General features: G+C 33.1%; 1 protein-coding gene across 1 annotated transcript in view; it reads left to right on the top strand.

The window, feature by feature from the left end:
* Window positions 1-3,277: 3,277 nt before the first annotated feature.
* LOC142329455 (lipase 3-like) overlaps window positions 3,278-15,758 on the top strand; it is a 40,602-nt gene continuing 28,121 nt past the window's right edge. The window contains exon 1 of the mRNA XM_075374105.1: window positions 3,278-3,536. Coding sequence (XP_075230220.1) covers window positions 3,288-3,536 — 249 coding nt within the window. The 5' untranslated portion in view covers window positions 3,278-3,287. The remainder of the gene's footprint in view (window positions 3,537-15,758) is intronic.

Genomic DNA, 15,758 nt, shown 5'->3' with positions numbered 1-15,758 from the left:
AAATATTTCGTTATATGTTCTGTATGTAAATTTCTCTCTTTGAAGTCAAAAATTTAGTATTACATCATGTCCTCTTCTCGTCTGAACAGGATTAATTTATTTAATGAACTCGATTGAGTATTTATTTAGACATTTTATTAGTAATATATACCTCTAATTCTTGAAGTTAAACAAAAAAAAAATAAAAATTAAACAAAAAATACGGGAATAAAAAAACAGCTAATGCAAATATTAACCCGATATTGACATAAGATATTATGTTTTAGTAAAATATTTAATTATTCCGTTTTATCAGAAAATAATATAAAAGGTTCTATTTTTTATTCATGAAATATTTAATTACTTTTCCTTGGGAAGATTCCGAAATATGTCGCTTTCAAGCTTCTGTTCCTTGTTTTTATGTTAATAAATAAAACCGAGATTTTTTTTTTTGTAGATGGAAAGTACATAAAATTTTATTTCAGTAATAACTAATGACATTTTGTTATTTTTATCAAGCCAAAGATTTTTCAACAGGAAGCAATTTTTTATAAGTTTATCCATATTTTAAATTAAACAATCTGAAATTTGTAATCAGTTTTTAAAAATAACCCGACAAAAAATGAAAAAAATTATAATTTTCAATTATTATTTAAATTTCGACTTTCTGATGTCCGTTCAGATTAAAAAAAAGTCTAGAAAAAAGGATTAGATGTGGTAAATATTTGGGGGGGGGGAATTTGGTTTTTTTTTAATTTAAGGTCAGGAGATAGCGGAGGCCCAGAACCTTAAGATGACGATCAGCAGTTTCTCTTTATTGATATTATGAATTTTACACATATAGTAGCAAGTTCTTATCATCCGCATGGACAGCAACTTTATGATCGTTTGCGAATTGTTGAATGAATTTCCTTTCACTACAGTGCAGCAGACATGCTAACAGAACCAAAATAAAATCTTTTCCACCGCGAACAAACTGGCAGGTCACAGGATACAACATAGGATACTGCAACAACACAACATACAACCACCTACGCATGGCGATCTCGCTTTTACGCATTTAATTGCCGAATTTTAACCAGCTAACGATTTTAAATTGTTATACATTATGAGAACCCACTTATAAAGCCCACAATACTTACTATTTACAGAGTGCTCATGGTCTTTCCGAAGACGTCTACAGTAAAAGAAGTCGAGCCCTCCGACTTCTTAGGATACTCCTCTCGTTTATGACACTCAACCACAAAGTGGGAACATACTATCACCAAATGATTTCAGAGTTCAGCTGTGTGTCCAAACTAGCGGCATTCTCCCAACGTTGAACATCTACAAATTCTTTGGCCTTAAGTCAGTAAATTACCTGCTCTCAGATTGGACGCCTTATAATAGTTCAGAACCCGCCTAGAAGTCAGCAACATGGCTGACTGTTTCTCCTGCTGGTAAAGAGTGGCTCGTGGGCGGATGTTGAATTCCAAGCCACTGAAGCATGCAGGATACTCGTAGTAATGGTTGATGCGGCGAGTCGGCGAATCGATGTCTCAAACACGAAATATATTCCTCACACAGACAATTATAAGGGAATCACTTATTGTAATTTTTCTGACTTCCTGTTCGTCCCAGACCAAAACCAACCCGGATCTCCACCGATCCGGGCCTCCGCGACCTCCTGACCCCGATATCCAAAAAACCCCAAAAATTACCCCCACCCAAAAAAAATCTTCCCCAAGCCAAATCTTGCCGTTTCTAGGCGTTTCACTTTTTTTTGGGTAGGTTATTATAGGTCAGGGATCGGATCGTTCAGAAATGGCGTGAAACGGCTAGAAAAGGAAGGATTAGACCTGGAAAAATTTTTTTGGGGGGAAATTTGGGGTTTTTTGATTTCAGGTCAGGAGACAGCGGAGGCAAAGATCGGTGGAGATCCGGAGGGGTTTTGGTCTGGGACGAACAGGTAGTCAGAAAAATTAGAAAAAGTCATCCCCTTATAATTGTCTCTGAGGACTTCGAAAATATTTCGTGTTCGAAACACCGATACGCCTACTGGCCCCCTCACAGCCAAACGGTCTTTGATGAGCATTATCGTGGATTTCTCCAAGCTAAGGACGACTTTAAGTTAAAAAAGTACTTAAGTTTAGTAGTGTACTTAATAATCTTTAGTAGAGTACAGTATAATCACTAGTTATTTTTTTTACCGATATTCGTTAAAATGTTAATATATGGTAGGTAATCTATATATATTTAATATAAAATAATACTGTTATCTATAAAATAAAGTTAAATGTATATGAATATTTTCCACTCAGTGGATATGTAAAGACAGTTTGATTGTAACATTAAACATAATATTTTTAAAGTGTCTTGCAAGAAGTGATTTTACTTCTTACTCCTCATTCAACTTATTACTAATATTTACTAATATATTGTGTAAGTTGTTTGGTTTCTTTCTCTTTTTACAATCCAAGATATATTAATATAATGTTTTCATAATTTACTTGTAATTTTTTTCTTTGATGAATAAATTCATCACATAACTTTCCAGTTTTTTCCCCTGAATAAAATAAACATAATATGTAACATTTCAAAGTAATATTTTTATTTTTTAATATATATAAGGTGTAAAGTATTTACATCATTATGAAGTGAATAAAGATTACATGATGTCAATTTATATAATTAATAATTGATAAAACCTAGACAAACCAAGCTCTGGTTAGCATAAATCAAATCAGAAATTAATTGCAAAACCTTCCAACTCTACAAAAAATGAAAAAAATTATAATTTTCAATTCTTATTTAAATTTCGACTTTCTGATGTCCGTTCAGATTTAAAAAAAGTCGAAATTTAAAAATTATTTATTTTTAATTCAATATTACATTGCCTAACGAGGGCATTTAATTATAATTCACCATTTAATACTATACAATTATGTTGGATTTCAAAAAAGAAAATAATATTAAGTGAACCCGTTGTTTAAGAAGGTTATTTGAGGGAGTTATTGAATTAACATCCCTAACTAAGTGGTTGGTTGCCCGTAATCCTTATTTAAGGTAAAAATTAAAAATTAATTTTAATATGAAATTAATTTCAGATTACTTTGATTTTATATTACTGAATATTATATTACCTACTAATCCAATCGTTAAGTTGAATTACGCATAACCTCCACACCACTTTTAACTAATTAATGATTAACAATTACCTAGACTACTCTACCGTACGATTATACAACTGTTCACGAACTATAAATATGCCGAATGTTAGTACATTTTGTTATTAATATAGTTTTGCTATGTTCACGAGTATACTTCATATGAATATAAAACTGAAATCGTTATCAAACATGTGGTTAACATTTTTTATATTTTTAATTACAACAAGCAATAAAGACAATTGTTACGGAGAAGAACTTTCGTTTTTTAACAGGACTTTTTTAAATGAAAATATCTTTACCACTTTGAAAAACTATGATAAAATTAATAGTGATTTTAATTTTCTGGATTCCAAAGCTAACTACAAAACTGAAGACCGAATCAACATAATTGGAACATACTTAAACACTGTCAGTATATATATAATTAAATTTTAATACACGCACATAATAGTAATATTATTATTCTTATAAAAAAATATGCTGTAAGACGTTTGTTGTAATATTATAACTATGTTTTCTAAGTTGACTTGTTCTGTAACAAAAATTTAAAAAATAGAAATTTAGCATGATGAGTAAATCTTTCAAATTTAAGATTATAATTTCTGTTTTTGTTTTTTTAATATTTATTCTGGAGTTATAAAATTTGGTGAAAATTTCAGAAGATAAATCGAAACCCGTTATAATTGAATAAAAATAATATATACGATAAAAAACAAAAAAAAAATGTTTAGATCGTAAGAAAAAAATAATTTTCTTTACAAAAATAAATGTTTATATATTTTAAATTAGTTGTAATTTTATAAAATAACTATCAGTAGGTATTGTCAGTATTTTACACCTATAAATAGGAAATTTTCTTTGTCAAGTTAGATTTAGAAACTTCATTATGGAATAAAAATGTGAGACCGATGATATCTAATAGCTTTTTAAAATGTTAAATTTATCAAAAGTTTCTTTAAGAAAATTTTCTATCGGAAAGAACATTAAAATTAATTTTCCTTCATGACGAGGGATATATTTCTATGAAATTCATGTTACCTCTACCTTAAAATAAATTTTATTATCCAATTGTAAAAAGACATCTTTTTTAAACCGTGATAAGGAATCTGAGGTGGAGGTTTTTATTTTTTTTTCAAATTCTTGAAGTTTTGATTGGGACTGCATAACCGATACTTCTCATATATATGTTTATTTTTTATTTGTTTTAGATTCGAGTATATTAATGTTCGATAATGTATTATATATTATTTTTCTTTTTTCAAATTTTTCCATTTATTACTTCTTATAATTTTTTATGTAAAATAATTTGTTTGTAATGCTGTATATGAGTACTTTGTTCTGTTTTCAAATTTATTTCAATAACTATCCTAAAATAACAATTTCTTTATATTGTACGCATTTAATTGCATAAATAACTGTGAAGATAGTTGATTCACCGAAAACGCCTTGAAATAAAGGGTAAATTAACAATAAAAACGTTTTATATTATTACTTTTCTGACATCATAGCTATAGCGCTATTCTGCAAGAACGAAAGTATGGTATTCAGTAAAAAAATGGGGTATGTATTTTTTCTATTTTTCTCGACATTTTATGATCCAGGGAAGCCAAAAAACAAAAAAAAAGTAAGACGTAATCTTCGTACATACGTATGCACATGTGTTGGCGTGTTTAAACCTTAATAACTTTTGACTGGATAAACTGATTTTTATGAAATTGTTTACAGACTAGTATGTATGGGATAATTTGTTGGTTAAGGATTGGGGTCAATTTTCCAAGTGGTGCGGAAGAGGGTTTCAATTTTCTCAAAATTTTGCAAACGTAACCCCACTTTATATTAAGCTCAGTACATGCAAGCATGCTTATTTACCATTTAAAAAAATAAAAAAATTGACCCAAAATTCGAATAAAGTTGTCTTTTTATTTACTGCGCCCTTATTGTCAAGGCGATTCATATCCCTTTTCTCTAGGATTCAGAGATTTTGGCCCACGATTTATTCGACCACTCGCCTGATGGCGGCGGAAAGAGTAACAACGACTCCTAGTCGCAAGTCCCTGTTACGAGCAAAGGGGCCTTTAACCTTAGTCCTGCTCTCGCTCTTTTAGAGCGGGGCCGTAATCTGTAACTGTGTGTGGTGATCTTTAATTTCACACATTTGATCCAGTAGCGGCAGGAGGTGCAAAGATTGACAGGAGAACACAGAAGGTGCTCGCTCGCTGCGGTAGTCGTCACACTTGCGGGCTTGTGCCCAATATCTGTAATAGAAGGAATACAGCGGCATTTTGTTCGTATACTGTAAGGTCAGGGCATCTCCGACTATAACAGATGTTAGTGAGGTAGGTAACAAGCCTAACTGGAGGAGGAGGCCGGAGCTTTTTCCTTCGACCTCCTCGAACACTGGTTCTAATAACGATAGTTCAGAAGTAGATATAGGGATGACCATCCGGGAGGGTATTAACCCACTTATTGAAGAGTTTTTGCAAGCCGGGGGCAGGCCTAGCAGTTCTGCTCCATTGGCCCGTGATATTTTGGCGGAACTGGGTGGCTTGTCTTCCTATTTAACTAAACCCACATGTACTACTGCAGCTACCAAAAGGAGATAATTGCCTCGGCTCGAATTCTTCCGAGCGGCTTTCACAGCTCTCATCGAGGGTTTCGAAAATCTTGCCTCAAAGCCTAAAGAAATAACCTTAGCTCAGAAACCGGCTCAAGCCCAAATGCAACTGCGTAGGTACGCTGAGGTAGTCAGGGATAGACATGAAACCAGCCAGTCCTCTAAGAAACCTGAGGTTGCATTTGTTAACAGGGCGGAGGGCTTGATTGTGTCCAGCAGTCAGATGAAAAAAGACCTCCAGTTTGCCCTTTGGGGTGACCGGAAAGGTCTTAAAATCAGGAATATTAAAGAAAATGGAGAGGGATTAGATGTGGTAGCGGATGACACAGATACCATTCAGGATATTAGAGATTCCACGGCGGTTAAGCGATTGAATATGAAAATAGACCCGAAGAGAATGCGTAGGCCCGTATGATATTGTGGTCTATGATATTGACCGTAACCTGACCGACGAAGATGTCATGTCACTCATTAGGGAGCAGAACACTGATTTGGATGAAGCCGCCTTCCGGTGGGACTGCAGGTTGGTCTTTAAAATGGGTAGGCGTGATACCCAGAAAGATCACAGAATCTTTGAGGTAAGTTCTGGACTCTTTCAAAAATTTATGTCTGCAGGCAGACTATTTATTGAATTAGGGTCCTGTCGACTAAAAGAGTACGTGGATGTCCAAAGAAGTTTCAAGTGCTGCATATATGGTCACAGGGCTAAATTTTATAACTCTGTCTTGGTGTGTGCCCATTGTGGCGAGAAAGGCCACAAACGTGACGATTGCTGGCACAAGACCGAGACTCCAGCCTGTGCTAACTGTAAAAAGTTGCACAATAATTATGAGACCCAGTTGTTAGTAAGTAGTGTGACTGCTACGTAAGTGCCGTTGCGCTATAATTTAATTCTTTAGATAGTTAGGTTCTGTCAACTAAATGCCCAGGGTGTTTATGTAGTCCAGGTTGAGTTAGGTGTGATTGTAGAGAGACGGAGTCTCGATGTTGTCCTTCTGAAGCACCCATATTTAATTAGGGGGATCCTTCAGGCTTTCAAAGCTGGAAAATGTTTTGTGAAGGGAGTACCTGTATGTCTGCTATTCTTTGCAGGAAGTCGCTTGATAATGTCTTTATACTGCAGGTTTCTGACGCATATTATGTTGTGGTCAGACTTGCCATTCGCGTAGAGAACCTTACAGTTGTTAGTTCATATTTCCAATACAGTGATCCCACTGAGGAACACCTAGTGAGATGGGATAGGATCCTTCGTATTGTGGGTAATGGTCCAATCCTAATCGGTGACGTTGTTAATGCGAAGTCGCTTTTTTGGCACAGTGGATCACTAATCATGGGGGTGGCCTACTTGACAGTTTTATCGTGTAGCACAATTTTGAGGTCTTTAATGTTGCACACCAGTTGGCCACTTACGTCGGTACGGTTAACAGACGAAGGGCTTTTTCAAGTCAAATATTGACATCACCATTGGTAGGGACATTCCTAGCAGGGTCCTAGACTAGTCTGTGGTTGATGACTATTCTAGCGCTCATCGGTTGATACTATTAGAAATAGCGGGTGAGCTGCGCGATGGCCATGAGGGACACTATCCTCTTTATCGGGGGCGCTTCCTGCATAGGATGGCGGACTGGCCGAAATTCTCCTCTTTGTTGGAGTCCAGACAGAAGATGTTTTCTCGAGACCTTCACGGCCTGCCATAAGATTTTTTTTTTTTTTTTGTCTTCAGTCATTTGACTGGTTTGATGCAGCTCTCCAAGATTCCCTATCTAGTGCTAGTCGTTTCATTTCAGTATACCCTCTACATCCTACATCCCCAACAAATGTTTTACATACTCCAAACGTGGCCTGCCTACACAATTTTTCCCTTCTACCTGTCCTTCCAATATTAAAGCGACTATTCCAGGATGCCTTAGTATGTGGCCTATAAGTCTGTCTCTTCTTTTAACTATATTTTTCCAAATGCTTCTTTCTTCATCTATTTGCCGCAATACCTCTTCATTTGTCACTTTATCCACCCATCTGATTTTTAACATTCTCCTGTAGCACCACATTTCAAAAGCTTCTAATCTTTTCTTCTCAGATACTCCGATTGTCCAAGTTTCACTTCCATATAAAGCGACACTCCAAACATACACTTTCAAAAATCTTTTCCTGATATTTAAATTAATTTTTGATGTAAACAAACTATATTTCTTAATGAAGGCTCGTTTAGCTTGTGCTATTCGGCATTTTATATCGCTCCTGCTTCGTCCATCTTTAGTAATTTTACTTCCCAAATAACAAAATTCTTCTACCTCCATAATCTTTTCTCCTCCTATTTTCACATTCAGTGGTCCATCTTTGTTATTTCTACTACATTTCATTACTTTTGTTTTGTTCTTGTTTATTTTCATGCGATAGTTCTTGCTTAGGACTTCATCTATGCCGTTCATTGTTTCTTCTAAATCCTTTTTACTCTCGGCTAGAATTACTATATCATCAGCAAATCGTAGCATCTTTATCTTTTCACCTTGTACTGTTACTCCGAATCTAAATTGTTCTTTAACATCATTAACTGCTAGTTCCATGTAAAGATTAAAAAGTAACGGAGATAGGGAACATCCTTGTCGGACTCCCTTTCTTATTAGGGCTTCTTTCTTATGTTCTTCAATTGTTATTGTTGCTGTTTGGTTCCTGTACATGTTAGCAATTGTTCTTCTATCTCTGTATTTGAACCCTAATTTTTTTAAAATGCTGAACATTTTATTCCAATCTACATTATCGAAAGCCTTTTCTAGGTCTATAAACGCCAAGTATGTTGGTTTGTTTTTCTTTAATCTTCCTTCTACTATTAATCTGAGGCCTAAAATTGCTTCCCTTGTCCCTATACTTTTCCTGAAACCAAATTGGTCTTCTCCTAACACTTCTTCCACTCTCCTCTCAATTCTTCTGTATAAAATTCTAGTTAAGATTTTTGATGCATGACTAGTTAAACTAATTGTTCTATATTCTTCACATTTATCTGCCCCTGCTTTCTTTGGTATCATAACTATAACACTTTTTTTGAAGTCTGACGGAAATTCCCCTTTTTCATAAATATTACACACCAGTTTGTATAATCTATCAATCGCTTCCTCACCTGCACTGCGCAGAAATTCTACAGGTATTCCGTCTACTCCAGGAGCCTTTCTGCCATTTAAATCTTTTAATGCTCTCTTAAATTCAGATCTCAGTATTGTTTCTCCCATTTCATCCTCCTCAACTTCCTCTTCTTCCTCTATAACACCATTTTCTAATTCATTTCCTCCGTATAACTCTTCAATATATTCCACCCATCTATCGACTTTACCTTTCGTATTATATATTGGTGTACCATCTTTGTTTAACACATTATTACATTTTAATTTATGTACCCCAAAATTTTCCTTAACTTTCCTGTATGCTCCGTCTATTTTACCAATGTTCATTTCTCTTTCCACTTCTGAACACTTTTCTTTAATCCACTCTTCTTTCGCCAGTTTGCACTTCCTATTTATAGCATTTCTTAATTGCCGATAATTCCTTTTACTTTCTTCATCATTAGCATTCTTATATTTTCTACGTTCGTCCATCAGCTGCAATATATCGTCTGAAACCCAAGGTTTTCTACCAGTTCTCCTTATTCCGCCTAAGTTTGCTTCTGCTGATTTAAGAATTTCCTTTTTAACATTCTCCCATTCTTCTTCTACATTTTCTACCTTATCTTTTTTACTCAGACCTCTTGCGATGTCCTCCTCAAAAATCTTCTTTACCGCCTCTTCCTCAAGCTTCTCTAAATTCCACCGATTCATCTGACAACTTTTCTTCAGGTTTTTAAACCCCAATCTACATTTCATTATCACCAAATTATGGTCGCTATCAATGTCTGCTCCAGGGTAAGTTTTGCAGTCAACGAGTTGATTTCTAAATCTTTGCTTAACCATGATATAATCTATCTGATACCTTGCAGTATCGCCTGGCTTTTACCAAGTGTATATTATGATTTTTAAATTGGGTGTTGGCAATTACTAAATTATACTTCGTGCAAAACTCTATAAGTCGGTCCCCTCTTTCATTCCTTTTGCCCAGCCCGTATTCACCCACTATATTTCCTTCCTTGCCTTTTCCAATGCTTGCATTCCAATCTCCAACTATTATTAAATTTTCATCTCCTTTTACGTGTTTAATTGCTTCATCAATCTCTTCGTATACACACTCTACCTCATCATCATCATGGGCGCTTGTAGGCATATAAACGTTAACAATCGTTGTCGGTTTAGGTTTTGATTTTATCCTTATTACAATGATTCTATCGCTATGCGTTTTGAAATACTCCACTCTCCTCCCTATCTTCTTGTTCATCACGAAACCTACTCCTGCCTGCCCATTATTTGACGCTGAGTTAATTACTCTAAAATCACCTGATAAGATTTCACCTGCCATAAGATATCCTGGCAGAAAATTTCACTCTGCGGTGGCGGTGGCAGCTGAAGCCGCCATTCCCAGAGGCTCTGGCCGAGAACGTATATTTGGTTGGTGATCTCGGAATCTGACAGCAATGAAGCAGTTTGTGAACCGACTCAGAAGGGCTGCGCAACGAGATGGTGATCCCAATCGGCGTGCGGCCCTAACTGCAGATTACCGCAAAGGGAGGGCTAGGTACTTTCATAGCATTAGTTCCTCCAAACGTAATTCCTGGCGCTCCTTTGTTCAGGAGAAAGGGAATAGAGACCCTTGGAGCGTTGTGTATAGGGTCCTTGGACATAAGCGCAGGAAAGATATCGGCCTGTCAGCTTTGACAACCCGTAAGGGTGTGGTAATTGGGCCGTGTCCTTAATATGTTGCTGAATGATTTGCTCCCGGATGGCACTATGCTGGGTGAGGTTTCATACCACCGGCATATCAGGAGGGAAGTTGCGATTTTCGAGATCGACATACAATATTCTGAGATCACTGAGGCGGAAGTGCGCCTGGTGATCTGTAGCGTGGCACGACACAATGCCCCCGGATTTGATTGTATCACAGTAGAGTTCCTCGTCCGAGCGCTTCCAGTGGTCCATAGTCCTCTAACTAGAATATATAATAGGTAGGGGAGTAGATAAAAGTTTAAAAAGTCGATTTTTTTAATTTTTTTAAAAGAGGTTTGTGGGTGTGTGTGTGTGTGGTTTTGTGTGGTTTTTAACATTTTAAATTTTATCACTTGTTTATTATTGTTCATACTCATTATTACAAATTCAGACGTTAGCTTTTATACAATTTAATTCTAAAAACTAACATGGTAGGTGCTTGGATAATTTCCTAATTTCGAAATTTTATTAATTTATGTAAGAGAGTTTTCAATTATGGACAGTTGTCAAGATTCAAACTGAATCTGATATAATCTTTATCAATGATTCGTTTATCTATGGTTTGTTTTCCTTGTTTTCTTTTATTCTGTTTATTCGTCATTATGCACTTCTACTTTTCCTTAGTAAAAGAGATTATTAAGCTATTAATAAGCATGTCACATACATTGAAAAATTGTTGTTTTCCACTATCCTGTTTAAAAGAGAGTGGTTAATTAACAGTGCATAGATGAATACCTAGATAGTGGATTTTTCTCCAGTGGATTTGTGTATCCAGATAGTTGATACATAAATTAAGACACCATAGTAGTGAAAATATTGTTCTTGAAAAAAATATTCTCTACATCTTCTTTAAACACAATTTTCTTTCATACGATCGTTTTACAATTGATCAAGTGATCAAGGACGTTCTCATCGAAGTGGCTTTTATGGAAACTAGCTTTTATTTTTATCTTGGCTAATCTTTTATAATTTTATATATTATTATAAAACGGTATATTATTACTAAACAGTAATAATAATTACAAAACATGAATAATGTATAACCAGTGATGATAATTAACATTAAAAAAAAAAATAATAATGAAAAATATCAGAAATTATTAATGAAATAAAATCTTGTGTAGATGCATTTAAAAAAAAATGTGTATATATAATTTAACAAGCGTACAAGGAAGTCATGTGTGTCCAAATCAGATTTTTTTTTCTTATTATTGAATTTTTATTTATTGTAATCTTTTTTTTACTGACAGAGGTTGATTTAAATATATTAATAAATTACTATATTTAAATTTTAAAAAAAAGTTAAAAAAAGGAGATGAAATTGTATTTGAATCGATTTATTTATTTATTATTATTTGTATTTTATTTATTTATTATTTTTGTGCATTATTGTAAACATTAACAAATTTATTATAATTATTTTTTAATTGAATATTACGTTGCTCTGATCATCACCTTATGTTGCTCTGGGTTCATCGCAGTTATTCATCGATTCGTCCAAACAAATGGAATTCATATTGGCAATTACATTCCAAATGAAAGAAATGTTTATTTATGATTCTCCAACCGCGTATAAGCTTCTTCACCAATAGAAACTGTAGAAACTTCTTAAGAATTAAATAAAAAGGAAGAAGCAAAAGAATAGAAATATATGAAAGTCATAAGGCGTGAATAAATCAATTGTGCAGTTAAATGTCAAATACACTGTCTACACTTTGAACACAGAAAAATGATAAAAAATTTATATTAGCAACTAAAGAAAATGAGAATTTTCATACATTATTATACTTTAAATAGTTGTTTTATTAAATAAATATTTAAATTTAATTCAAGGTGTGCACGGAACGGAAAATTAAAAAAATTGTGTTTAATACGGATTACTTCTTCTGGAGATCACTTTAAAAGCAAAATGTACTGCAGTCGACCTGCTATGATCGGAAAACTAGAAGCCAAAATCAATAAGTAAATATCCAAAAATACAGTTGAAATGTTACATCAAATCGTGTAAAATGTGACTTAGATGTTGCAGGAATGTCTATTTGCATAAAGGTGGAGGTGATCTATAAAGAATAACCTTCAAGAAATAAATTTGATTTCTATTAATCTTAAATGGTATTATATTTAGCAATATTGAAATTTATTAACAAATATTTTCTTGAAAATATTTAAATTCAAATATGTCCTGTTTCCGTGAGGCATTCTATATAGCTATTTATTATATATATTGAAAAATAAATTAAAATTTTTTGATTTACCTTATACTGTAGATCTCACTTTTTACGTTTTTCTCAAAGTGCTTTCTTAATACACTATAACTTCTTCGGTGATATATTATACAATTATTTATATGTTGAAAAAATCAACATATAAAACATATAAAAAGCTGGCAAAGTAATGCATGACTTTCCCAACTATGCAGGTCAAGTCATATAATAATCTTGCATAAATAAGATTAAATAAGATTTACGCATCAAAATTTTCAAATTTAAAATAAAAGATTTTTGTTTTTGGGAGCTCCACCTTCCTATGTGAGGGCAGTTGAGGGCAGTTGAAGTGATTTTTAAAAAAAATTTAAAAAGAGAATTATTTAAAAATAAATTATAATTTTTATGATAGTAATGAAAAATTTGGGATCTGGGGTGTATTGTAGGGGCCAAATCTACTTAAATTTTAATAGCCTTTGTAGTTATAAAGAAAAATATAACAACTTTTTTTAATAAAAAGAATTAGAAGAGTAACAACCAAAAACACAGAATCCGAAACACTAAAAACAGATTTACATTTTAGAAGTGGGGAATAAATTTAAAAAAGAATTTTCTAAAACATTTTTTATATAGGTTAAGCTTAACAAATTTGTAAAGTTTTCTCTAAATCTAACAACACCCCCCCACCCCTAACGACAAATAAAAACTAAAACAAGAATTATTTTGTTTTTAGTGTAAAAATTTTCAAATAATGTTTTCTGTCTTTAAAACCTGGGGTTTATAATTTTGGAAAATATATATGATGTATAAAATACCAAATAAAATTTTAAAGTATAAAACCGAAGGGAGATAGAGCAAAAAAACAAGTTACTCAGACTGGAGAGGGACGCCTCATGGTGATCTTGTATTTAACCTTCACCTTTATATCAAGATTAACACTATCTTTTCAAATGGAATCACCTAGTTTTGACCCCACCATTGAAAAGAGCGAAACAGTTTACATTGGAATATGTGGTCACACATATGACCTTGAGACTTTTTGAAGGTCATATGGCTAACCATCAGCGATAGTGATACAGGAGCCAGATTATTTTCACAGATATTTACTATAGACTGGTTTCTAAGTTATGAGAGGATTGCTATCTGGTACTCTCTTGAATCAGCAAATTATGTTAATCAGATTCCGTATTTGATTATTTCCTAAACCATGAACTTCAAGAAAAAATGAAACATAATCATAAAACTTCATAACTAGATTCAAGTATGTTGACGTGAGATTTTTCACTTTCCATTGGTGCTATAAAAAAAGGTAATTCCATTTGAAAAACCTCAATGACCTTGGGGCGACCCCCAACGGTGACCTCAAGGAACAACTAATAGCCTTCCATGATCACACAATAATAATCCTACTATCAATTACAACAATAGTAACAATTATAATAATAACAACAATATAAAAAACAAGACATCTAATAACTTACTAACATGGTCAAGTTCAACGTCGGATACCCCCTCCTAACTACATAACTTCTGTAGTCATTTTTATGCTCTTTCCCATAGTTAGCGAGATAAATGGCCTAGAATATAAATATTCCAGGAATATTGTATGGCCTTCAAACATGTGTAACTCATGTAACACTATCTCCGTATTACCCCCATAACACTATATCTGATGGCTAGCTGTATTATTTACAAAAAAGATCCAAGGCCAAGGACAGGCTGCAGATGAATCAGAGAGATAAGGGAGGATCTGAAGGAAATTGGCATTACATCAGAAGACACCATAGATGAGATGAAATTAAATGAATAAAATCAAGGAGAAAAACATTCCACTTCACACTCACAAGAAACTGAAAAAAAGCATCCAAGAATCCGAAAATAACAACTTATATTTGATTTTTTGTATTGGTTTATTTCAGCTATTTAGTGATGCATTAACATGTACATTTTCAATACCAGAAAGGAGATCAGAATGGCACAGAGATTGGAATGTAAAAAAGTCTTGGGAGGATCGCAAGGCTTGAACAAGAGACTTGGATAATGGACTGACTAAAGTCAACCTATGCCTATAAAAGACAAAAAAATGTATATATATGAATTTGCAATTGAGCATCATAGCAGTATAATAATATAAATTAAACTTACTGCTTTTAGTTTTTTATATTATATGAACGCTTTCATAATGAGATCAGATCTGATGAAGTAGTGATTACTACAAAGTGCTCAAACAAAACAAAAAAACAAAAGCAGCAAATGTAATTTTTATTATTATTTATGTATATATATATATAAAATTATAAATAAAATATTATTCTGCTCCTAAGTTGCAATTTAATAACATATTTATTAATTTCATAATTTCTATGAAATATGATTAAATTAAATTAGCAATCTTAAAAAAAAATTATATGAGTAATAACGATTCCTCAGTACTGTTCCAGTCACATTTCTATTGTTGGGTTCTAATTAACAATAAATTCTGATTTAAGATCCACAGATGTAATAAGCTAGTTCACTCATAACATGAAGGGCAAGGGATGCAAGTTTATGGCAAAAAATAATCAAACAAAGCTGCATACTGATATCTGGAGACTTCCTAAATAACAAATGAACAAAATAACTAATAAATATCAAGTTCATGAGAGATGACCTAATATTGTCTTTTGTACATTGTAAAATATTCATTTCAAAGATTGAAAAATTATTTCTCAGCTGAATATATCCTTTTGTTTTTGAATTCCTTCTTTACATGCAAGTGGAAAATAAGAAGTCAAAATAAATCTTTCTGTTTCTGGGTTACAAAAGTGTCGTAAAAAGGCTATTCTTTCTCTGTCTTCTATACTTATCAAATCAATGTAATTGTTTAAAAAATAAGAAATTACACTTCTCAATATTTTTAACTAATTTTCATTAAAATTATACATATTTCATTATTGTACATCATCAAATACTTCTTAAGATCTTTTAAATC

The sequence above is a fragment of the Lycorma delicatula genome, chromosome 8 (genome assembly GCF_047948215.1).
Source record: "Lycorma delicatula isolate Av1 chromosome 8, ASM4794821v1, whole genome shotgun sequence".
NCBI lineage: Eukaryota > Metazoa > Arthropoda > Insecta > Hemiptera > Fulgoridae > Lycorma > Lycorma delicatula.
The sequence above is the reverse complement of the archived record's forward strand: the minus strand, read 5'-3'. Positions and strand labels throughout refer to the sequence as shown.